This window comes from Pleurodeles waltl, chromosome 7 (genome assembly GCF_031143425.1).
Source record: "Pleurodeles waltl isolate 20211129_DDA chromosome 7, aPleWal1.hap1.20221129, whole genome shotgun sequence".
NCBI lineage: Eukaryota > Metazoa > Chordata > Amphibia > Caudata > Salamandridae > Pleurodeles > Pleurodeles waltl.
In genome coordinates this window covers 715,738,571-715,765,355 of record NC_090446.1, presented here as the reverse complement: position 1 = coordinate 715,765,355, position 26,785 = coordinate 715,738,571, and the positions used below count along the sequence as shown (strand labels likewise).

Below are 26,785 nucleotides of genomic sequence, written 5' to 3'. Positions count from 1 at the left end.
ACCCCTTGGATAGTGATGTCCTGTAGTTGCACCCTTGCAGCCATTGAGCGAGGCGCCAGTTGTAATGGCCTCTTGCGGAACTGGGTTGAGAAAAGGGCATCCCTGCAATAGGTTGTTTGCATTCCACCACTGCAGAGAGCATGAATTATGTCCCCCTTGGCAACTAGTGCATACATCTCCTCCTGGAGCAGGGTGATGATGTTCTGGTGACAGTCTGTGTATGTGGTGGGGGCTGTGAGGGGGGGGGACCCTGTGGTGAGTGTGACTGAGGGTCAACAGGCAGCAGAAATGATGTAGGTATAGAGGGAGAAGAAGGAGACGTATGGGAAGGAACATAAAGCAGCAGAGAGATATATGCCTCTGTCGTGGAGCCGAGGTTTCTAGAGCACCGGTTTCACAGGAGGGTTGAGGGCCTTCTCAAAAGTCAACTTCTTATGAGGAAAGGCATCCTTAGTTGGAGGTTTAGTCAGTATTCGGCCAGGCTAAATGTGTATACATTACATTGAGGCGTTCTTGAAGCCTTGGTAGAATTGGCTGGTCGAGATCCTCAAAGTCAGCAGAGGACATAGCTGGGGACAGTGGTCTGGAAAGAGCCGAGCAGGGTCAATAGACAGAGGACGCTAAAATGGGCTTCAGCTTGGTGGGTCTCCACATCTCTGTTCCAAAGCCTTGGACACTGAGGGGGTTATTCCAACTTTGGAGGAGGTGGTAATCCGTCCCAAATGTGACGGATTTACCACCAGCCGTATTACGAGTTCCATAGGATATAATGGACTTGTAATACGGCTGGTGGTATATCCGTCACTTTACCGTCACTTTTGGGACGGATTACCACTTCCTCCAAAGTTGGAATAACCCCCTGAATGTCTTGACTCAGACCCAAGAGGGATCTGGAGGTTGATTCTGGCACAAGAGGCTTCGAGGAGGACTTTGGTACTGATTGTGAGGAGGACATTGGGTCCGGCTTGGAAGTTTGGTGCCGACCATGACCGTTAGGCACTGGTAGATCTGAGGCCTCTGATAAGGCAGGGAGATACAAGCTGGTGCCTCCTTAGGATGGGTGGCTTGTGGGAGAGAAGTACTCACTGCGGCCTTCGTTGTTGGATGCTGGGCCATCCGGGGCATGTCTGCTTCAACGTTGGTCTCGGAGTCAACGCTTTCTAGCAAGAAAGCCTCTTCGATCTCCCAACAGAGACACTGGGTTGCTGAAGAAGATCCTCCTCCTCTTGGTCCCCAAAGAGATAAGGAGTATCTTCCTCCTTCTGGCGATGCACATTGAATGTAAAGCAATGTGATGAGCCTGTTGATCCCAAAGCGCCTTTTTTGTTAAGGAATGTTAGGCATGCCGAACAGCAGTCCTTTCGATGTTTTGGGGACACACAGAGGTTACAAACTTTGATAAGGTTTGACCTCGGGTACTTTTCATGGCAAACAGGGCAGAATTGAAATGGAGCCCTTTCCATCATGTGGGCATTCTCGGATATGGAAGTGGTGGTAGGCTGCCGGGGCTGAGCACTGAATGGTAGAGACCGCGCTGGGGGGACAGAATCAAAGAGATATGCAAAGGTGGAGACCGATGGGTAGGTGAGACTGAGGAGCAAACCGATGAGGAATAGCTCCAAGGGCTTGGCACGAAGACACGTCTGAATCCATATAGTGGAGAAAAACAATGGAGCCAATTTGCATAACCAGAGATAGGTGGAGTCACTTTAAGTTTTCGAAACAAAAACAAGCTGTACACGTCCAAGCCCAACACTAGATGGCAGGAGTCTACACAGCATGTGTCTCTACAACTGTACATGCCACAAACAAATGAGTTAGTGGTAGGTATTGGGTTGGGGGGGGGGGCGGGGGGGCGGGAGAGGAGCGTGGGAGTCAGGGGATCTCTAGGGTCTGTTTTTACCAGAAGTACACTTCTGACTAAATAACAGCTATAAAAAAAGAAAAGATTCTGGGATGGTGGGGGTAATATTAAATATGAACATGCAAGCTGATGTCAGGCCCACCATCGTTCTTTTTTAATAGTTCTGTGAAGTAGCATTACCATTTTGCTTTTGTGTCCCTGGTTTAAGTCCCAACATACTTTTAGGAAGTCAAATAAGGAGCTACTAAGCCTGCTGTGCATAGCTAGATTAGTGTTGCTTGGAGTTTCTCTGAGAAATATTTTTCACGCCATACACAGGGTTATATGAGGGGCACCCCAAAACTGTGCAGCTGCACTACTTATGATTGTGAGAATTCACTCAAAGTCTTATAAACTTCTTTGAACCAAAGTTAACAAGCTTTGCAGTCACTTTTTTCGTTTGTTGAATTACATTTTTTAATGGGAAACAGCAACAGGAGGTTGCACTAGTGACATCGCTTGGCTCTACTTTTCTTCCCAACATAAAGGTGTTTACATATTACAGAGCTCTTTTCAAACTGTTAGGAACCCTTAGCAACATGAAGGAATCCACAACGGTAAGGAATAGACAGCATTTATTTTATTTTTAATAAAAATGCAACAACATGTTCCTTTAGTGTGCAATGCATTTTGATGGAAACATGAAGTTGGTCCAGCAAATTATATCACCAAACCTATAAAAAGTGGAAAGCGTTTCGATCATAACATCACAAAACAAATTTGTGAACGGACAGTCGGAGTAGTACTGCAATGACTGCTTGCAATGAAAAAAAAAAAAACATGATCAAATGTATGGTATATGAAAGGAGAAACTGCGGGAATCCAACAATTGTAAAGGGCGTGATACAACAAGATGTTATTAGTTTGTATGTAGTCTTCAGGTATAAAATCATAGCCAAGTGGAGAACCCCTTTTATTCCTCGCAAAAAACATTAAAATCCATAAAATCTATTTGAAGTTTGACCTTGGCAGACAGATTCCCTGCTTTAAAACACACATCATGGAAGGGGATGCTGAGAGATAAAGGAAGGTGAAGGAGCTCCATAGACAGCCTTTCAGTCCAGTAGAAGGAATGGGAAGTCATGAAGAGGAAAAAGATGAAGACCAGAGATTTTTAATGGCTGCAGAAGAGAGCATTAAGAGAGTGCGCTAATCGTGGATATCCCACCTACGTTTCTGTGCAACATGTTTTAGAAACTAGTTTATTCATCAGGAAAACAGTAAGCCAGAGATCTTTTCTATATGAGGGAGCGAGACTGGTTTGCATTTAGTACGCATTTCACTTATGGAGGTATTGTTATTATTCGTTTTATTCATAACCAATGAGCCTGCAAATGATCCCAAACAACTGGGGTAGGTACTCAAGGAAAGTGCAATGTGAGAGGAGTCTAGTAATGCTGGAAATTCCCAGATTGTGAAACATTCTTGAAATAGCCACCTAATAGCATGAACAGTGCCACAAAGTGGTGAAACGTTATGTCAGTGATGGCCAACATTGTGAATTACTGACCACATCCTAATATCGAAGTAACACTTATGCAATTGTTTTGCAGTCCACATAATTGAAGTGCTTTGAGTAAGCATTAATTAGTGTCCATTACTGGATCTGTTTCAACCAGTTGAGATCATTGTAATATGGTATATACGGCACAATGTTTTGCCCTTTCTACATTTAAGATTTAATGTGTTCAAATACATAACATACGTATATTCTCAGAGCGTGTGTGATATTGCTGTTGATAAATACATGTTTGGGGCTCAAACTCTTTGCACGTTTATGTCTGAAGTTGTCTACAAATTGTATCTGTGTATCCACTTCTTGAAATGTATAACTTTACATGTCCCTGTGAACATGGCAGCTTTGGTTCGGTCTCCAGAAAAAAAGACATTTTTTGAGAGTTCAAACAGTGTTACATCACTATGGGTAACAAGGTTGCACCAAGACACAACAAACTTCACAAAGAGGTCATATCGGCAAATGGGTGTTTTGATCAAATGTTGTAATTTAAATTGTAAAGAAAAAAGCTTAATGAGCATATCTGTAAACATGCATGGTTGTGTGTTTTGAGCTCAAAAGGAGAGGTAGATTTGAGGCCCTTCCTCAGTGAGAGATCCATGGAACATAGATATTTACTCGAGAAATGTATCCAGAAGTGATAAGTAAGGAATGTGTACAGTTCCTAAGAACAGTAATTGCAATGTCCATTCCCAAGCGATTTACGGAGAGCTTAGGAAGTAACTCAGTTCATAGGATGATATTTGAGCTACATCAACAAGCAATTTATCAGGAATGTCTAGATTGTTCCTAGTGGGTTGTGGAGGGTGATTTAACTTCTCCTTAAGACATCTGATATAGGTAAAAAAGCAAAACGTACAGAGAGAGTACCCTTACATAGTTAATATTTAAACAATGTACATTGCTTTAGAGACAAATATAACAGATAATTGGTTAAGTGGCCGAACTGCATTAATAATTTGCTTAGCATCTGGTTTTGCTGCCTTATTATCCACAATATTGAATTCGGATTATAAAAGAAAATCTTTGCAAAACCTCAGATAGCTCTAAGAAGACTTAGCATGCCAGATACAGCACTTGGTGGGAAATAATCTCATCTATTTTCACTGCATTCTTTTAATCAGCATCACCATCCGCTTTGTGAAGACTTTTATTTATGTGTGGCCTGTTTCTTTTTATTGTATGCTGATGGATAGCTCCAAAGTCCTCGAAGCCAAAAGTCAGTGACTACCTTCATACCAAAACCACACAGATCATGAACAACCATCTAAAGCTCAATATCTCCAAAAAAGATTATGACATGCAGGCAATAGCAAAATTGCCAGCCGGCCGCCATGTTGCCTAAGAAACTTGAAGTCCCCCCGACATCAAGAGAAGTTAAAAAACTAAGAGTAACCATGGATTCAGACTTATCCTTGATACCTTATGCTAACAACAAAGAGTGTCTTCTACACAATGAAAACACAATATTGCATCTTCCCATTCCTTGCACATCGACATAAACGGCAAGCAATCCTCTCGTTCATAATCTCAAAAGTGACTTTGCCAATATCCTATAACTTGGCACACACGCAATCATTGTACGCAAAATGCAACTCTTCCAAAATGGTTCTGCAAGGCTTCTTCTCTGCCTTCACCCAAGAGAAAGCAGGACCCCTTGTCCTGCAATCCCCCTACTAGCTACCTATATCTAGAAGAGCGATGTTCAAGCCACTCTGCATTGTTCATGGAGACTCCAACTGAAAAGTACTGCTATACCTATTTCAAGCAGCGCAAACCAAACAACTCTGCGCCCAAGGTTTCCACCACTTCAAAACATCTTACCACAAAAAATCTATTGGAGGCACTGCTTTCTCAATATAAGCCACCAAGCTCTGGATCTCTCTACCAGCCAGAATTGGAAGCACCCAGGATCATATACACTTCCGAAGACAATTGAAAATTTGGCTATTTCCAAGTTAAATTCCCCACCTCCATAAAAGCAACAGAGCAAAGAAAACAGTCACACTTTCAAAAACAATCCTCAGCTTACAACCCATAAATTGCAAACACCTTAACCAGCAAGTTGTTTTTGTTATGGAGGTAAGCAAAACAAAGGGCCTCCCTTTGGTTTACCATGGCATGACATAGCTGTGCATTTCCATAGGTAACTGTTATTGTCCACAATAATACTAAAACAATAATATGCAGGGGTCAGCAACAAATTGTAACTTTTACTTATTAAATTCACATATTACATATCTTCTATGAGGGTTGTCTATCGCTAGTACTGTACAGCCAAAAAACACAAATATCACCAAATGATCTGGCATGAAATAACTGAAGAGATCCATCACACATTACTGGACAATTTTGGAGGACTTTAAAATAGTCCATTCACTGCAGGTCCCAAATATCAATACTATCTAACAGCTTCATCACAGCTCACACAGACACTCAGATATGGGATGATAATAAAAATGCCCATCCCAGATCTCTCCACCTCATTCTTTCTCCAACTGTGCCAACTCAGGACCATAACTTCGCACAAAATCTTAGATGGGACAACCCACTGAAGTAACCAGCAAAGTAGACTATATCACATGAAATACCATGAAGCAACCTGCAAAGCTGTACAAAGCTAAAAACATGTTGAAAACCATAAAACTGCGTGTCTGCCTTACACTTCATCATCCAACACCCTGCGTCCCATAACACGATAACCACACTGCAGTGGTCATCACACACAGCAAGGAAACACTTCCCACATAGGATCAAAGCAAAAACAACATCCTTCTAACCACACACCCAACTTGGTGTAGAATGCCACTCATATAGGCAAGCACTTCAACATCCCACTTAGGGGTAGTACGCGCTATATAAATGATGCAATACAATACAATCTCATTGCAACTCAATCTATCTGTTATCCCCTTCATATACACTCTATGAAATTACATTTGAGACCGAACTTCACTTCTGTAACTGGTTGGCCTGCTCTGCTGGCTACGTGCTCAGACCATGGGACTGGTCAAAGTCTGATGACCTTTAGCCTTTCAGTCAACATGCAACACAGTTGCCAAGACAGAGACCCAAAATAACGATCAATTTCAAACAGTTTTCTTTTCTTATTTTTTTTAAGTTTCTTTTTTAATGGAGCAGTGGTTCCTAACCTTTTCACTTCTGTGGACCCCCATGCTATGATTACTGGAATCCAGGGACCCCCTCCTAAGTTATTACTGAAAGCTGGGGACCTAATCTGTTCATATTCTTTAATTTTCTAAACAGTTTTAGACCCCCCGAGGAGGCTTCGCTGACCCCCAGTAGTCCCCGGACCACAGGTTGGGAACTACTGGGATAGAGAACAGACAGTTTTTCGCAACATACAACCTACATTACTAGATCACCATTCTGAGAATTTTTAACAAGAAACATTACATTTGCTAATAGCAACAACTATTATTTACAGTGCTCAGAAACAACGGTACTATGCTGTGAAGTGATATATAGAAAATGTACACTTTTCTCATTACTTCCGTATAAGAGAAGACAGGGTGTTTAGGGGGATCACTAACTACATTAGTGAGAAAACCTCTTAGTCAAACACAGATTGCCCATTTACCATTCTAAGTACTGTGAGTTTTTCTCAGAGACATGAACTTCGTGTCTATCATTCATTCCATGCCCCCGCAGGATGGGTGCTACAAGAAGGTCGAGAATGCCGGAAGCCTCCTATGATTTTTTTGTTGTTGTCATACAACAATTCTGAGCTTTTTGCTGGTCTATGGCCCCCTGAAGATTTTTGGTGATTGAATGTACAATATGGAACTCCGGTTATTAGACAGGGAATACTGAAATTTAGGTTTGTCAGCAACAGTTCTCCAAAATTTTGAATTTTCTCAATATTGCTTTTTAATAGGGTCAATGCATTACCAATGACAACAGGAGGGTGACTACATAGCAGGGATTTTTATGCTGCTGCTGCTGCTGTTCAGAAATAAGCATAGGTAAGTAAGGATGGCACCTTCAAGTTAAGGGTCTTCAAATGAGACCCTCCGGAACGATTCCTAAAGACTACGAAGAAAAATATTGCTGCATTTATTGTCAGCCGCTTCGGCGAAATACACCATACCAACCCCCATTTGACAGCCGTCAAGTGGGTAGCGGCGAGTATAAGTGAACTGTCTCATAGAAGACAATCCTGAACCAAAAGAAGGGCAACCACGTTTCAGACAACAAGACCTCCAAAGAAAAACATCCTGATTATGGCAAGTGGGACAGTAAATCACGAAGCTCACAATGGAGAATAGACACCAACATTAGAGTACATTTGCACGCAGAGTTGACAAATTCACCAGGGACAAAAGAAATTGGAGTACAGTGGTATGTCTGTTTATACTGGGATGTAACAGAAGATTTACCTTTGCTTCACTCTTGAAAACGAGTAAACACTCTTCTCGATAGGTCAAACTTGTTTCACCTTAATCCATTCCCCACACGTTTCTGCTGTCCCTGACTGCCCCGAGCCTCATACAGGGGTAGATGTCACAAACTCCAGTCACTAAAATTCACTAAAAGAGGAACTCCGCCTTTCTTTATGACAGGCTCATAGACTCCCCTAACCAACGATAACCACAGACTTCTGTCTTTCGTATGGTGTGCACAACACTTTCTATTTAGTTCCCTCGAAACCACCATATCTAGAGCTAAAATATGTTGTGTTTTAACTAGTTGCCAAAAGGCCAAGGAATTCATGACAATCAAGCACGTCTGAAGCTTGGTTACAGGCTGCGAGACGAAAACTGCACTGGTGTAGAAGACCCCACCTCCAAGTGCTCTCCATATGTCCACTACACAACGCGCTTCACATATATGGCATGCTCTAGGTTTGGTGCATGCAGCTAGCAATCCCTGCGTTAAGACTCCATGCCATAGGTTGGAGCACAATATTAACATGGATAAGGGCAAATAACTAATTTGTCAGATATGGTCACAAGCACAGGAAATCAGAAAATAAAAGCGAGGCTGTAGGATGCATTGAAGAATGAATATGAATCTATGTGTTCTACAATGTGTGACATTTAGAACTCCAATGTGGCTGTCACCAATTGCTTTTGAGTACTACTGGGTGGGTGGATAACAGGAAGATTGCTATAAGCCACTGCTGTGTTAACAGCCAATATGCTACAAATGTGGACCGTAAAAGCACTGGGTGCAATATGCAAAGTGTTGCTATAAGTGTTGTCTTTACTTAATGCAACTATAGGTTTACTACTTCTTTAACCAGATTGTGCTGTACGAGGATTAGTTAGATTTGATAGGACATCCAGTTCATTTTGTAAAGACATTTGCCTGAAGCTCATTGGTACCACCACTTCACATATTTTAAGCTGCACACTAAGGTGGTTCGACTGTAATGTTGAGCTATGAACAAGTAATTTAGTCATGAGTCACACACATGCAAAATGTGCTTTTTCCAGTTCCATTGCCACTTTAAAAAAAAGCTTTTGAGTTAAAAAGAAAAAACAGGAAGAACAATGCATCGGTAAGGTATAATTACAGCTGATGTTTCTCTACACAATTAAGCATAAAAATAGCCTACTGGTTTTTGGAAGTATGCTCCATTAGGAAAGTAAAGTCTCTCATGAAGCGGTGGCATAGCTGATTCTTCTCCGGGGTCCCAGACATCATGGTCAGCCACACAGGCTCAGAGATCCGCGGCATAGTGTACAGATTACAAATGGTCGTCCTACAAGATGAAGACATGTGCATGGTAAAGAAAGGGCTTTTACTTGTGGTAGAGATTCACAATGTTTTAAAGAAATGAGAAATCGTTTGTGTCCGTCATTATTTGCACGGACTTCCCTCGTTTAGGAAACCTGCAAAAATTAAGAGTAGATAATGATCTTTTCTGACTTCTCCAGACTGTCTCACAGAGCGGGAAATCTGAAGTCCATATAGAAGGAGTGAGCATTAGCATATGCACTTATTTTTTAATTAACGTGCAAAAAAAAATCCAAGAAACCTTCCCTTAGAAAATCTTGGTATTGCATGCCCTTTTTCACCCTGAAAACGCATATATTTCTACTGGTTATTGGAGTCGTATGTTTTTTCCTTGGTATCAATAGCCATGCAAACTGAATGTAAAAACCAACAAAGTTCTTCTTTTATAGCAGAAATTAAGCACAATTTGCAGTAGACAAATTCTGTCAATCATGAACGTAAAATAGTATTTGCAAATTGAGCTTTTTAACTTTAAATATTATTAGACATATCAGAATAAATAGCCTACTCTGAATAAAACCTCAAAGATAAATACTAAACATGTCAATTTGAAAATAATTAACATTCTACAATAACCACCAAAAAGAGACTCCTGACACCCAAAAATTCTTCCAAGAAGAGGAAAAAGGAGATTGAGAAAAGAAAGGAGCAGGTAGAGAAGACTGCAAAAACGCAAAATGTAAAGACTCTCCAAGCACACATATTCTCAGGAAGCCTCTGCATTAGAAAAAAAAAATATGTGCACATTACCCTGGCCAGGTACCATAAAAAGGCATCATTCTTATTTCCGGAAACCCATCTCTTTTTTGGAGGCCTGAGACTCTAGTCTCCTCATAAATGTAGCAGGACTCAAATTAGAAAAACTATGCAATCTGGGACCCTCATTGACGAGTCCCTCTTCTTTACACAATACTTGTTACCACCTCATGCTGTTGACGATAGCTAGTTGCAATATCAGCGTACATGTTCCGATTCTGTTCAAGAAGGGATTTTCATGGGAATCTCAGCAACCTTCGTAACTTTCACTTGAGAATCCTGTGGGCTGTACTTCATCCTGGATATTGTTAGTGGAGCTATCATCAAGAAGAAACAAATCTCTGAGGCACTTGCTTTGTTCTCCAGGAATTACTTATTCAGGTCCAGATTGGCAGTGCAGGCACATATATCCCGGATTGCTATCTTTGACTTTGGGCTTCAGCTCGATTCACTAAACTATTCTCATCAAGGTATTGCACGTCGCCAGCTCCCATTGTTTGGAATCTCGACATTTAGCTACCACGTGCCTTAGCCTTCTCAACTGCCTCTGAGGCTTTCATATAAAAAGCATACTTTCTGTAAAGTAACACTCAATTATATGTTTTCTAAATACCAGGGAATTTAAATGTAGTTCACATTTCAGACGACTTTTGTCATCTACTGGGGAGGGGAACACTAGGTTCTTTAATTTGGTAGTTTTGGCTTTATTCTCCAGGAGTTCTGGTGTATTCTGTACGTCAAAAAACAACAAAAAGGAGGAGCGAACGTGGGAGATTCGGAGAAAATACTCCTGGTCCCGTGTGTAAAGCTCCCGACAGTCAATAAATCAAAAAAGGTACAAACGGTTCCAAAAAGCGCCAGAAGGTTTCTTTCACACTAAATGGTTCAGCATTCGATGGGAACCAAAAATGATTGAAACAAGAGCCCTCACTCACCTACCGATGACATGCTTCATCATAGGGCCAAGCTCCTCGTCAGGACGACACTGCAATACCTGACGGGCCCCACACAGGGGCTCTTTGCCGGAGATCTTTTGGAAGTGATGTACAACCGGTCAAAAAAAAAAAAAAAAAAAAAATGTATATGGAGGATTGGTGTAAGGATAGTTAAAAATTACTAGAGGTAACAGTTATGCAAGTTTATTCTAATGCTGGAACCTCTGACATGATTAAAAACAATACATAGGGATACGGTAGATTAATGCCTACATTCCCCATATAAAGTACTAATTCACACAATCGAGAGTAGTAAAAAAGGGAAAGTAAACACAGGATCCCATGTGTTACTCGATATCATTGGTCAACATGTTTCTCGCCTTTTTTAAAGTCAAAAAATGATCTTAATGCGATTCTTCAGGACCACAGTATATACCTAATCCTTTACCAGGATATAGGCTTCCCGGAAAGGAGCCACCTACGCCTGCTGTTAATCCCCGTAACTCAGAGTTCGGCGTAGGTGGTCCAGTACCCTTGTCTCTACATTAAACCATAGTGGATTTTCAAAGCCTGAAGTCTCCCCGATGAGGCCCTACCTTTAATATTTGGAGGGTTTTTGGATTTCCGTACTGTGGAAGTCCTGATTACTTAAAGGATTAGGTATGTACTGTGGTCCTGAAGAATCGCATTAAGATCATTTTTTGACTTAAAAAAAGGCGAGAAACATGTTGACCAATGATATCGAGTAACACAGGGGATCCTGTGTTTACTTTCCCTTTTTTTACTACTCTCGATTGTGAGAATTAGTACTTTATTTATATGGGGAGTGTAGGCATTAATCTACTGTATCCCTATGTATTGTTTTTAATCATGTCAGAGGTTCCAGCATTAGAATAAACTTGCATAACTGTTACCTCTAGTCATTTTTAACTATCCTTACACCAATCCTCCATATAATTTTTTATTTTTTTTGACCGGTTGTACATCACTATCAAAAGATCTCTGGCAAAGAGCCCCTGTGTGGGGCCCGTCAGGTATTGCAGTGCCGTCCTAACGAGGAGCTTGGCCCTATGATGAAGTATGTCACCGGTAGGTGAGTGAGGGCTCTTGCTTCAATCATTTTTGGTTCCCATCGAATGCTGAACCATTTAGAGTGAAAGAAACCTTCTGGCGCTTTTTGGAACCGTGTGTACCTTTTTTGATTTACCTTTTTTGATGTATTCTGTAAGTGACACAAGCCCTTCAGATCTGCACTCAATCTCCTCCAATACTCCCTCTAATGACATTATTCCGTCTTATTGTACTAGTAGTGATAGGTAACACTTGTGTGTGAGAGTAGCATCTGCTTTCCGAGGTGAAGCAAGGAAACCCTCTTTTGACTCCCTCAACGTCAACCTAAAAAAATTAAAAAATGCATTCCACTACAGGCCGCTGCCTAGTCTCCCTGAGCAGCGACAGAACACTGTACTCTGCTAAAGAGACGGACCATCAATCTACAGATGGTGGACACTCTGCTGGTGGCACATCCTGCACTTTAACCCTTCCAGCAAATTCTACCCTGCTCGAGTGGCACAGCTGCTTCTGCCACCATGACCAGCCCAGCGTATTTGGTTCTACTGGGTTTCTCAAACAGATCTGCGTAGTGTCCACAGTGTTACTGCTCTGTGTGGGTTCAGCAGTTCTGTGAGCTGGGAGACTCATCTTGTGTGCCTTTAAGGTGCGGAGCTCCACTAAAGGAGATTCCTGGTGACTCCCGAATCCGTCGTCAGCTAGCAGAGGTGACACCACCTCTGTAGATCATCAACTGGCATTCAGGAGTACTCCTCATGCCCCAGACGACAGACTGTGGCCCAAGGATGCATCTATGCTGAAGCACGGAAAGAATATGGCCATTATGAAGCTTGGCAGCTCTGCCAGCTCGCCAACCCACTGTTTAATTGTTTTTAAGGTATGCTGAGAACCCCTTTTTTCAAACTGTTCTCCTGAGTTGCTGAAAAACGGGGAAATATGAGGACAACTACTGGCTCATCTATTTTAAAGGTGCTCCATCTTTATTTTTCAGTTGCTGATTTATGTTGTACATATTGTACTGTAATTTTAGATTCCACATTATGCTAGAGTGTACTGTGTTGCAAATGCCCCAAACTTGATTTAGAACTTGTATCGTCTGCATTTGCATTACCAAAATAATGGAAAATACAGTTACTGAATATCAAAGATTCAGTGTGAGGCTTTGCACAAACTACAATAGGCTCTTATTCCAACTTATTTTCTGAAAATTGTATTTTCAGCTGTTCTACAACTATTCAGACATTTTCAAGCACCTTAAAGATTCATGGAGTCAAGAGATGCTAAACAAATTATCCAGACACTAATTTACTGGCACCAATAAAAACTTAGGCTAATGTCCAGAAAATGGCTGCCAAATATGTGGGAAAATCCACCCTGCACAAACGTTATCATTTTCATCCCTGTGTTGCTCTCCTCTCTCCTATTTTCTTTCATTTTCGTCTTGGCAGTGGGGATATCCCCAGTAGAAAATAATCAGTAAGGACCTCATTGTGAGTGTCCCGAGAAATTGGTCTAATTTTCTTCACCCCGCAGTTACCAATTCCAGGAGAACTGCAAACACCGGCAGTGTGGACAATCTGGCCTATCATAAGTCAGAGCCAGTACAGTAGTTCCACAAAGAAGTAAGGGTGTACCTGGGAAAATACTCATGTTTATGGTCTGGCTTGATAGCGCAACTGCTGGCACACAGTTATGTGACAGTTCCCAGTAGGAGGGCTTTGGCTCCACCCACCGGTTAAAAAGCCACGAGTACACTTTTTGATTGGGCAGACAATGTTTCTCCACAAAAAGTGCTTGCCCTTCACACAGCTGTGATAATGTGTTTATTTATCCAGCTGCCTAAGCCAGCAGGAGCTTACCCTTTCAGTGGCACCCACATCGCATTGTAATGGTATTAAAGTATCTCAGATAACTAGATAATTTAAGGTGTTTTTCTCTGGCGGCAGCACAGAGGGAAAAGAGGGCAGTCATCCACCTACATGCAGTTTGAGGTCTGGCTTGACATTACCTGGCCTTTTAACCAACACCAATATTATTCTATGGTTGTGTGCTTCCACACACACATCAATTCCCGTGCTCTGTGTAATGCTTCACATTACCATATAACACTCCTTTAAAGCAAGACGTATTGCGATTGCCAATACTTCTGCCTCATACTATCATATGGAGAATTCAAAAGTCAGGAGGTTCAGTGTACCCACAGATCTCATAGTTCAGGTGGGGATGGTTACTGCTGTTACCTGTCCTTGTCGAACGTACAAGGCCACTTGTAATGAGGGCCAAAGTGCTGAGAGCAGCAGTGGAAATGCACCCTCAAAATACACCCCTTGTGTTCCCAATCAGAGGTAAACGGAAAACTCCCACACAGGCTCTCACAGATAGGCTGTAAAGTCTGGGGCAGAATGTGCCCAGTTATGGCGCAGCTTGACGTAGGCCAGACTCTGCCAGACCGTCAATCGCATGCGTCAGTCGTGGAAAAATACCTCTTGACCAGAAGGAGTTCTCTTTTCCCAGGCCGCTTACAGGCTGCTCGGCGGAGCGCGGTGACCACAGCGCAGCGAACATTCTAGAGCTGATTCACAGCAACTGAGAGAAGACAGACGTAGGTACAAGCTTCACACTTTACCCTTCTTTGCATAATGCCACGACATTCAAATACGTGTTTGTGTTGAAAAGTCAGCCTGGGTCCCATGACACATTATTTACTATTCCTGTAACAGTGGCTGGATCTGTAACTGATAGTGTTTCCTCTGAGGGAGATCAGGTTCCAGCTGGCTGTGCCCCAGCAGGCATGTGACTGCAGAGAAGGGAATCCTCAATACCAGACATTTCAGCAACAACAGAGCAGAAACCGAGGGTGAGGGGGGGGTGGGGGCTGCCGAGTTGATGTGCGATTCAACTCCTCACTCAACAAGGGCGCCTTGACTCCCTACAGCCTGCTGGCGAGCCTGGCACTGCAGTCAGCGGAGCTGGGGAGACTGCCATGCCATGCCCACCTCTCCACACTCACGGTACTTGGAATATTGCAGCTGGTTTGCATTTTGATGTTTAAAGTCTTGATTTCAGCACCTTTATCTTGGCAGCGGTTCCATTAGTGTAGTCCTTCTCAAACCACAAACTTGTACTCTATACTTTCACTGTTTTACATCCAAACATTTTTAAAGAAGACAAACGGCAAAGCAAACTAGTAAGAGAGTACCAAGTCAATTCCCTAGAAAGAGACACTGAGGCTTGCATCGGTGGGGTCTTCTCTCCACATCAAACTGTATCCTTGGAGGGTCCGCAGTGATTGGCCTCCCTGCCTATTCAATTAATAGCTGCAAATGAGTTTTTGCAACGAGTGATTACGCATGAGTGATTTTGTCCCTGTGAACTGCTTTTTCGCCCATTATGCATGAGCACCGCGTTTCTCCAAAAGGACTCGCTCGATGTAAAAACTTCATTCCTCCGCCATCTGGGGACGCTGTTGGCGAGTATGATGGATGCGCAGGTGCAGAGCGGAACATATCTGGCTTGGACGTCCTTGACCTTAACCGAGAGAAGTCAGGGAAAATAAAACCAGCAGGGGACTACAATTTCGTATGAGGGTTCAAGAAATGCTAAAGTGGTTTAAATTTAGGAAAGGATTTTAGCCCACAGCTTGCCAACACATCCGACTGTAAATCTAGGAGCAGGCACGCAAGTGGCCTCGTCACGAGTATTCTGCCGCATGATAAAGCTGGAGCCCAAGAAGCAGTCTACTAGCAAAGTGGTTCTCATGTATAGGCTGCCCGGAAAGGAGCCAATGGTTTTCTTTTTTCGCACCGGGACCATTCACATACCTTTATAATATTTTTGAGGAGCAGCAACCTAGAAGGAATAGACAAGCATGGCCGAGTTTCTGAGGTTTTCAAAAAGCACAATCCCCAGGGCCTTCTACTGTTCCACAATGTTCCATCCAATGTGAAAGGTTACCTTAGAGCGAATGGTATAACAAAGGCCCCCGCAGTGCGGGGCCACATGAGCTCCAGGGGACCCTTCAGCACACGGGCGACGGGCGGCTGGCTGACCCCCCCCCCCCCCCCCCCCCCCACAAGTTTCGTTACGCCGCTGCTTGGAGCATTGAGATGTGGTTGCTCAACTCTAGGCGACAGATCAAATGTATATTGTCTGACTCCTTCAGCACAGGCACATGGCTTTACTTTATCTAGTTCGGTTACATAAGAAGCCACCATCAAGTGAGCACTGTAAAGGGCTTTACAATGTTTTTCAGAAATGGCTACAGACCATTGTACAAACATTAAAGGGATGAGCACCAGGTCTTGGGCTAGGGTGATCTGTTTGTGCTCTGCTGGCTTTGATGTGGGTGGCCTGTGGTTCACCCAAAACACACAAGTGTAGACGAAAGCACACTTGGCGTTATTCAGGGCTCTGACATTTCTCTGAGATCATGTGAAACCTTTGTGAGTTGAGGGCGCCTAAGCCTGATTGCTACTGGTGAGAGCAGAACAATAGGTCACTTCGTTTCTTAACAGGACATTTGGTTCTGTTGTCCCATCCATTAGATAGTCCTGGCCACAAAGAATCAATATTCCTCGATCTACTGGTTCCGGTGTGCAGTGTTAGTGGTAACATATTTGGACGTCATCCTGACCCCAATCTACTGTTTTCCCAGTTTTGTGGATGCCTGGTCTTCTGGGTCCTACGGGCACCTGTAAGTCTCTACCTTAACTGGTAGGATCCAAGACACAGCATTTGAAGTCAGCATAGACCGTTGGATGTAAACCTTAAGGGATCAACCGCATTCCATCACCTCCCTTGAAACCATGGAATGAGCTCCAAACAGACTAAACTAAATTAGCACCCCACACTCACCATTATTACTGTTTGGTGTCCACTAATCTCTAACAAGAGCTTGAGGACAGTATAACTTATTCAGAAGAGTCAATTTCCAGTCCCAAATCACCTGCTGGTTCAAGTGGCTTTTGAGATGATTACCACAGCTGTGGCAAAAGTCCTTTTCCCACCCTACCAACTACTCCATCAAGGAATCAAACCCAGATGATAAGATAGAGATACAAGGCAATTCATCTAAACAAGGAAACAAAACTGTAATATTCCTAAGGTGAAAGGGAGCTCCATCTATTGTTGAGTGTATGTGATATTCCAAAAATTATTCTCAGAGCCTATTGAATGAAATCTAGTGGACAAGTTACTTACCTTCGGTAACGCCTTTTCTTTAAAAGACTATAGCTGCAGATTTCTTACCTTTGAATTATCCACAAGCATCAGACTAGATCAGGAAGATTTTCGAGAGCAGTACATTGCCACTTGACAGACATCCAGAACTGGAACTCCACATACTAATGCAGCTTGGGTAGAATTTGCATGCAAACCCTCTGGAGGTTGCTTTTTGGACAGTGCGTAGCACATCTTAATGCAGAGTACGACCCATCTGGAAATGGTCTGCATCTGCATTGCCCGACCTTTCTTCACACCCACATACCCTGCAAAGAGTTGGTCATCCATCCGAAAGTCTTTTGTACGATCAAGGTAGAGCGCCAATGTTCTTTTTTGGTCCAGATGGTGGAGTTTCTCCTCTTCCTTAGAAGGATGCAGGGGTGCGTATAAAGTAGGCAAGGTGTTGGATTGGCCGATATGAAAAGGAGTGACCACTTTTGGCAGAAAAGATGCCATAGTGTGAAGTGCCACTTTCAAGTCAGGAAAGACAAAAAGGTAATGTAGCTAAGTTAATGCCTGCAGCTCACTCATTCTTCGAGCAGATGTAATCACCACAAGGAAGGCTGTTTACAATGCGAGAGGCCTGAGAGGACAATTGTGGAGGGGCTCGAAGGGAGCGCACATCAAAAATGTCAGAACCATATTCAGATCCCATTGAGGCATAACAAATTGGGAAGGAGGGAAGAGATGATTAAGACCTTCGAGGAACCTATATACAATAGGAGACTTAAGAAAGTAAGGCTGATCAGGCAATTGCAAAAAAGAAAATCAGAAATAGCAGACAAATATCACTTAAGAGAGCCCCAAGCAGAGCCCTACTGGGCAGGGGAAAGAATAAACAATAGGAACTTAGAGACGGGGGCAGAAAGAGAGGTCAACAGTCTTGTATGTGCACCATACTACAAATTTCTTCCGAAGAACGGTGTATACCATTTTGGTGGAGGGATGGCTGGCTGCCGAGATTACGTTACAGACTTCAGGAGGAAGGTCTAAAGCGGTCATCTGCCGCTGCTCAATCTTCACATAAGAAGGCGCAGAGTAGACCGGTTTGGATGAAGAACCCTCTGCTGCTGCGACAGAAGATCCTCCTCAAGGGGCAGTCTGACTGGAGGATCAATGGACATGCTCAGCAGCTCGGGAAACCAGACTCTCCATGTCCGGTCCAAAACCACAAGGATTGCTTGGGCCCTGGTGTTCCTGATCTTCTTGAGAACTATTGGCATAAAGGAGTACAGGAGGCCTAAATTCCTCTAGAGATGAAAAGCATCTTGAGCGATGGCAGCCTTGGAAACTCCAACGTGCAAAATAGCTGACATTGCACATTCTCGGCAGATGCAAACAGATCTAACCAAGGCTGTCCCCATTGCTGAAAGAGACCTTGTGCCACCTCTGGATGGAGATGCCATTCATGATCCGCTAGGTATTTTCAGCTGAGTTCATCCGCTCTGACGTTCAGAGAGCCTGCCAAATGTTGGCCCACCACCAGGGATATGCTCTGCTGTTCCAGTCACGTCCAAAGGCACAGAGCCTCCTGACAAAGGGTCATGAACCCCACCCGCCCTGCTTGTTGGTGGCAGTGGTGTTATCCATGAACACCTGCTACATATTTCCTTTGATAGAGGGAAGAAAGGCTTTGCATGTCTGTTGGATCGCACAGTTTGAACGTCTTGATGTGGACTCCCGCTTCTGCTGGAGACCAGATCCCTCTGATCTCCACCTCACCCAGATGGCCACACCATCCCAGGAGTGAACATCTGTCAATCCTGTGAAATCTGATTGGGCAAGGGAGAGGGCTCTGCCCCTGGCTCAATTGCAGTTCATTAACCACCACTGCAGATCCTTTGTAGTTCACTCTGAAATCTGGACAATGTCGGAGAGATTCCCTGATGCTGCGCCCAATGGAACTTCAGATCCCACTGCAGAGCCCACATATGGCATCTGGCATGTGTCACCTGCATGATGCAGGAGGCCATGTGGCCCAGCCTCCTCAGTCATTCTTACTGAAATCCGGATAGAGGATGAAACATCAATATCATAGCCTGAATATCCTCAACTCGCCGCTTTGGAGGCCTGAAACAGTACTGTGTCCAGAACAGCTCAGATGAAAGGGAGCATCCGAGAGGGAGACACCTTTGTCACGTTTACAGAGAACCTCAGTGAATGCAGGAGGTTTGCCATAGTTTGGAGGTGGGAACAGCCAGTGGGCAAGATCGGGGAAGACTGACAACCCTGATCTCCGCAGTTGAGCTGCAACCACCATCATCACCTTGGTAAACAACCGAGGGGCTGCTGCACAGGGAGAGGCAGCAGACTGACGAGACTGCTGGCCACCTCACCCAGGAGGCCAGTGGATCCCGCGCCCTCAGCCATGCAGAGGCTGGGCTGCAAATGAGGAACAGTGGCTGGATGGGATTGGTGCAGTTGGTAACCCCTTCTGTAGCCGCGAAAGGACCTGGTCGTAGCAAAAGAATCCTTGAAGAGCTCAAGCTCAGTCTGCCTTGTCTCTGAAGAGATGGGTGCCACTGAAGGGCATGTCCATCAAAGAAGCCTGGACACTCCCTGAAAAGCCACAAGTCCTCAGCCAAACGTGGCGTCTTAGGGCCACTGTCGTGAAAAATCGCTCTGCCTAGCAAGTCAGTTGTGTCATGTCTGCAACGAGTTGTCAACTTTGCTGCATCTCTCCCATCGGCAATTGAAAGATTACTGTTTGGCCCTCCTTCGGGACCAATGGCAGCACTTGAGCAACCGTATCCCACAGCGTGTAGGAATAATGACCCAATAGGCGTGCAGTGTTCACTGACGGCAATGCAAAGCTGGCGGAAGGAAACATTTTCTTCCCAAATGATTGATTTCACTATCCGGGGGAGAGGTAAGGAACGTGCCTTGGGAGGTAGTGGTTTGAACCACCAAGCTCTTAGAGGTGGGGTGTTGCGTCGGGAAAATCAGGTCACCATGAGCCCCTGTGCTGAGTTTAGACTAGGTACCCAGTTGGACGTCAGTGAGGGCATCACGGAACAGGAGCAAGGGTTCTGAGGTGCAAGCTCCTGGTTGCTGCACCTCTGTCAAGAGATTAGTCTTGATGGCCACCGAGTTGGTCAGCTGCCCTCCTTACCACCACTGCATAAAAAGCTTCCCTCATCTGTAACCACGGTAGGAGGAGAAAGCATGCCAGTTTCTGGAGAAGTGTCCAGTCGTTGGCTTCACCAAGTCCTCACAGCAGTACATTTCACAATCATAAGGCAAGCATTCTAAAGGGTTCAGTCACCCCTCCCATTCTTCCCCGAGGCCTAGCCCAGAGAAATGAGGCTCAGGATCTAAGCGAGGAGGCAAAGTTCCTGCCAGAGTCAGGTGATGCTCACCTGGCTCAGTTCGGAGTCTGGGATGAGAACCCAAAAGGGCCCCCTCCGACCTGCAGAGCCAAAGGCCCTCCAGCAGGTTGGACTGCCCAAAAATGAATCACAGAATTCTTTTAACAGGGCAGTGGTTGCTCCGGCTCCCGGAAATTCGGGGAGGCACAGAGTTGGCTCATGCACAGATTCCGCAGAACGAGACCTAGAATGCCGATTCTCCCCCATCAAGTCGGCCAACAGACGAAACAAAGTTGAAGAGCACTTCAACTTCTTAGATTTCTTATTGTGCCTCGACTTAATCGATCGCCCCAAGGACTTTGAATGTGACAACAGCCAGTTCAGATTCTCCGTCCAGTTAGGGACCTTCCTCTTGACAGAGAACTCGATCTGCGCGGACGGAGTTGCGTGCTGGGCCGCCATTAGCTTTAAGGGTCTGTTTCCTCAAAGTCTTCAGATGCACGGCCCGGCACTGGGGGAACGAATCTGGGTCGTGGTCGCACTCCAAACATCACCAACACATAAGGTGCGAATCCGCAATGTCATTTCTGGTATGGACGGTAACGGATGCAGAGCAGATCGAGGCCACCTACTGGCATGAAGGGGAACTGCTCATAAAACTCTCCTGGATACAGTCTGACACCTGGGGAGAATTCAAAGGTAAGAAATCTGCAGCTAGGAGTCTCTAGCAGACATAACAATTAATTACATTTAAAACTCTTGAATACGTAGTGTTTCATATGTTGAAATACGGGGGTGCACAGACCTCTCAGTGTTGTGTGTCCATCTTAGCAGCACTATATTTTCCTTATTTTAATTAAAGTTATAGAGTGAACACTGATCGTACTGTAGGTGATCACGGATATATTGTACCCAGGCCCACATCTATACCATTTCCTTGAGTGAGGCCTGACTGGTCAGGGAGCTTTATTAATCATTTAGCTGTGCATGAATATCAGCTGCGGAGAGTGAACTATGTAACCAAAAAAAAAGCAGCAGCCACAGAGTGAAGAAAATGCAGAACATACAGAAGTAAAAAATTATAAATTGGCACTGAATCAATAAACAGCCGGATGAACTAAGGAGAGGGTGTTTAAAGCAAGTGATTTGTGCAACCAAGACAATGAACGTAGTGAAGGTAGTTACATTTATGAAAAGCAGAGACATCCTTTTATTAGTTAAAACCGTAAGCCTCGATAGAAGGCATTTACACAGTTGAGGCCACAACAGTAGAATGGACTTATTTATAATTAAATGGTAATATCTTTATCACAAGACAAAACTGTAAAAAAACAGGCAGACAAAACAGAATTAGTCTGATCGGTGTGATAGAGCAATTAAACCCAATGACGCAGAGAACGGACCTTTTGTGTTTAAATACTGGAACCATCGTGATCTCATGTTAGCAAGCCAAGAGGAATGGTTCAACACCATTTCTGGACCAACAACCAAAACCTCAGCCTGGTTACCAAGAAGCTTCAGCAGATATTATTCATCACCTTCTGGATGGCAGGCAGACAGACCTGGGACCAATGACGAAGATCAGGAAAGTACTGATGAAAATATAGTGCCAGAAGGCTGTCATTAGCAAAAGTGACTGAAGACAAACCAAAGCATCTGCTAAGGTCACTAACACATAAGTATCAAATAAAATAGTATGAGGGAAGAACTCTGTAACAATTTACAACATACAATAGACTAAGGGTGAAAGAGAAATGGAGTGAGGAACTGGTAGCTGTGAGTTAAAAAGAGAAAAAGCAAGAAAGGACCATACCACTTAGGCCAAATTTCGAATCATTGGATAAGAATGGAATGATCCACCTATCAAAGACTGTAGCAAGATCAAAAAGTACAAGCCAAGGAAGTGGCTGTGTATCTTGGCTCTAGTCCAAATCATCTAACACAAAGACCACATGCCCAGGCCAAAACCTATTTGAGTGAAATCAAAGAAACCTAACAATTCAAGATAGTCTAAGAGCATGGGAGCAATATTTTTGGCACTTTCCTAAAATGTTAAATGAGAAATAAGGTGCTAATTTGAGTCATCCCTGGCAGTGAAGTGAGTTTTTTTCCCCAGTGTCGGGTCTTATAATGCTTATATTCCACACCAGTTCAGAAGGGGGTCTGTTAACAAAAGAGGCATTCAGAAGAGTGCCACTAGAGAAAGTAAGAAGTGAACTTGGGCCTAAAGAGAGCCCGACGGATGTAATCAAGTGAACCACATTTGAAAACAGTAAGAAGCGATAAGGCAACCTCATCTGACATAAGATGATCTGTATCAGTCAACTCATCAAGAGAAGAAACTAGTACGATGAGGGTCTCCAGTACTGGGTCAGGTGGTGTTGGACTCGTTCCTGTCTGCAGGGTCTTTCCTAACATTTTGACTTCACCAGCCTGTTTCCAGAATCCGATTGTGTTGGCTTTTTCAACTCTGCACACTTTACCATTGCTAACCAGTGCTAAAGTGCTGGTATTCTCTCCTCTAAATATGGTAAAAATGGCTTACAACCAATAGGCACACTTAGTTTACTTTTAAGTCCCTAGTAAAGTGGTACTTCATGTACCCCAATTCTCTAAATTAAATGAGCCTGCAAAGCCCCCTCCTACTTCAGAGCTGGTCCCACAGGCCCAACTCTTCAGTACACCTTTGAAGCTGCGGAAGACTCAGAAGGACTGTGGCTGCTCTGTCAAAAGGATTGCTACTTTGTTGCCCTGCTTCCTGAATAAGAAGGACTTGATCTGCATCATGATCCCAGGACTACCAGACTGGCTCCATGAAAAACCAGGGTCCAACCATCTTGACCCCAGAAACTGGACTCAGTCTGCTAGGAGTCTTGTCTCCCAAATGGTGCCAACCCAGTCCTGGAACTGGACCCGAAGGGGCTCGGCCAGCCCAGCTTTGGTTCTGTGGGCAGAGCTGATGCAGTGCGATGCATCTCCTTGCACCTCTGCTTTGGAACTGCTGCTGCGAAATGAATCCCCGATGCAGGCCTGCAGTCTCATTGGAACTGCCGGTTTAAGCAGAATCTATGACGCAGGACTTCGTAATGCAAGCCCTTCCTCCACTATTCTCAATGACAAGAACCACAGTTGTTGACACATCCTTGACGCAGGAACTTACAACGCTCTACAACCAGGATTTAAGGTGCTCCTGTTCAGTGGGCCTAACTTGGTTTCTATATATGGTGCGCACTACATTGCGGTCAGCCTGAACTTTTGGCTTTGTCCCAATCAGGCGCTACCAGATAACTACAGATGGCGAATTGTGCTTGTGAGAAAGTCATTCTGCTTGTCCTTATCACCCCCATTCTTTGACTGATATTGATGCTTACTGACTCTGACTATACCTGGGCTCTGATAACCAGGCCCAAGTCCAGTGCTCTATCGCTAGTATATAGTAGGGCATGTAGGTTTGGGACCTTAGTGGAGTTATGGCACATATAGGTGCACTGCTGTTATCTGCGCTGGCATTTTAAAGTCAGCCCTGCCTTGCAAACTGCTTTAAAAATTAAATTAAAGCCAAATTCGAGTCTGGAATTATAAGTACTTACAGAGCCTCAAACTACCTTATTTTTACATATTTCTAACGGTAGGATGCCTTGTAATTATAAGCATGGACATTATGATGTTTTATAAGCCCTGGTCAGGGGAAAAATCAATCAAATGAACAAGTTACTTACCTTCGGTAATGCTTTTTCTGGTGGATACACTAGCTACCTGTGGATTCCTCACCTTATGATTTCTCCCATGCGCCTGCATCCAATGGAAAATCTTCTTCCCAGCTCTCCACAACGACGAGGATGTCACAATTGCACGGCTCCACGCAACTCCGTCTGATGTCACAGTGCCAATAAGAGGTCCTCGCTGTCGTGCTGATGTCAGTAGCATCCATTTTTTACGTGCCTTTGAGGCAAACAGGTGAACACCGACCACGCAATAGCTCAAATGAATACATATATACAACAAAACCATAATGATGCAATAGAAATATAACCATCAATTATATTTAAATATAATTACCAAAACCTATGTACACGTGTAAAACAAAAATCTTGGTATGACCAGACAGGCAACGGGGAGGTGGGTGGGACTGTGAGGAATCCACAGGTAGCTAGTGTATCCACCAGAAAAAGAGTTACCAAAGGTAAGTAACTTGTTCTTCTGATGGATACAACTACCTGTGGACTCCTCACCTTATGAATAGAGTCCCAAAGCAGTACCGCACTCGGAGGTGGGTGCCTGACCGGCTACACAAAAAAATCCTGCAATACAGATCGTGCAAAATGGCCGTCCCTCCTAACCTCCGAGTCCAAGAAGTAATGCTTTGCGAAGGTGTGGAGGGACGCCCAAGTTGCTGCCTTGCAAATATCCACCACCGGAACCCCTCTAGCCAGGGCCGAAGTGGCTGACTTAGCCCTGGTGGAATGGGCTCTAAGACCATCAGGGGGAACCTTCTTTGCCAACGAGTAGCAAACCTTGATACAAAGAATGACCCACCTGAAGATAGTTATTTTATGGACCGCTCTGCCCTTCCTCTTTCCAATAGATCCCACGAACAGCTGGTCTTCCAAGCGAAAGTCTTTTGTCCTCTCAATATAAAAACTGAGAGCCCATCTGGGGTTTAAACGATGGAGCCTCTCTTCTTCCTTCGAGGGGCGAGGAGGAGGGTAGAAAGATGGAAGGGTAATGGTCTTCCCCATATGAAAAGGAGTGACAACTTTAGGTTGGAAAGCCGCCCTGGTTTTCAGCACCACTTTATCAGGAAAGAATAAAGTAAAGGGAGGTTTAACAGAAAGAGCCTGAAGCTCACAAATACACCTAGCCGATGTTATAGCTGCCAGAAAAACCATATTAAGAACTAGAAACCTTAGCGGGCAAGAACGCATGGGTTCGAACGGTGAACCCATTAAAACATTTAAAATGAGATTCAGATCCAACTGAGGCATAAGAAAAGGAGTAGGAGGAAATTTATTAGTTAAACCCTTTAAGAACCTAATAACAATAGGCGATTTAAACAAGGAGGGCTGATCCGGAAGGCAAAGAAAGGCTGACAGTGCCTCCAAATAGCTCTTAACAGTAGCAACTGCACAACCCTTCTGTGCTAAACTAATGCAAACAACAGAACATCGGACAGATGGGCCCTCAAGGGATGAATTTGCTTCTCTCCACACCAAGCCACAAATTTTGCCCACCTGGCGGCATAAACAGCCTTAGTGGAGTGTCACCTGGGCGATAAAATAACATCCACTACCTCTGGTGGGAGAGACAAAGAACTCAGATTGCCCCGTTCAGTCTCCAGACATGAAGATGCAGGCTCTGGAGGTGGGGGTGTAGAACCTGCCCCTGCAACTGATAGAGGGGATCCGTCCTGAGAGGAAGACGGAGCAGAGGGCACAGTGAGAGTTGGAGAAGGTCTGTGTACCAACCCTTCTTGGCCACTCTGGGGCTATTAAAATGACCTGAGCCCGATCTTGGCGAATCTTCCTCAGAACCCAAGGAATCAAGGGTATGGGGCGGGGGAACGCGTAAAGCAACTGGTGACACCAAGAGATCTGAAATGCATCCCCCCACGCTCCTTGCACCAGATACTGGAGGCTGCAGAATAACAGGCAGTGCGCGCATTCTCCCGAGTGGCAAACAGATCTATCCTTGGAAAGCACCACATCTTAAAGATGTGAAGGACCAGATCCGGATGGAGACGCCACTCGTGATCGGCTGATAAATGTCAACTGAGAGAGTCCGCACGTACGTTGAGCACTCCGGCCAGATGATCGGCTACCAAGCAAATCCGATGGTCCTAAAGTCAGGACCAGAGCCGCAGAGCATCTCTGCCTAGAATGTACGACCCCACTCCTCCCTGCTTGTTTATATACCACATTGCGGTAGTGTTGTCCATCAGGGCCTGAACTGACTGACCGCAATGGGATGGGAGGAAGGCCTTGAGAGCCAGATGTATTGCCCGCAATACTAACAGATTGATATGAAAAGTCTGTTCCACCCGAGACCAACGACCCTTGATCTCCAGGTCCCCCAGATGAGCTCCCCACCCTAGAGTGGAAGCATCCGTCACAACCGTGGCCACCGAAGGCAGCAGTGAAAATGGCCTTCCTTGAGAAAAGTTGCTGTCCACAGCCCACCATCGTAGATCTGCTGCAGTGTCTCTGGAGATGGTTATCGACTCCTCGAGATCTTCTTTGTGTTGAAACCTCTGCTTGCGGAGGCACCATTGGACAGCCCTCATGTGCCAACGTGCATGAGTGACCAACAGTATGCA

General features: G+C 44.4%; 1 protein-coding gene across 3 annotated transcripts in view; it reads right to left on the bottom strand.

The window, feature by feature from the left end:
• FNIP1 (folliculin interacting protein 1) overlaps positions 1–26,785 on the bottom strand; it is a 275,317-nt gene that overhangs the window by 68,672 nt on the left and 179,860 nt on the right. For all 3 annotated transcript variants that reach the window (XM_069199195.1, XM_069199194.1, XM_069199196.1), the window contains one exon: positions 9,001–9,147. In XM_069199195.1, coding sequence (XP_069055296.1) covers positions 9,001–9,147 — 147 coding nt within the window. The remainder of the gene's footprint in view (positions 1–9,000; positions 9,148–26,785) is intronic.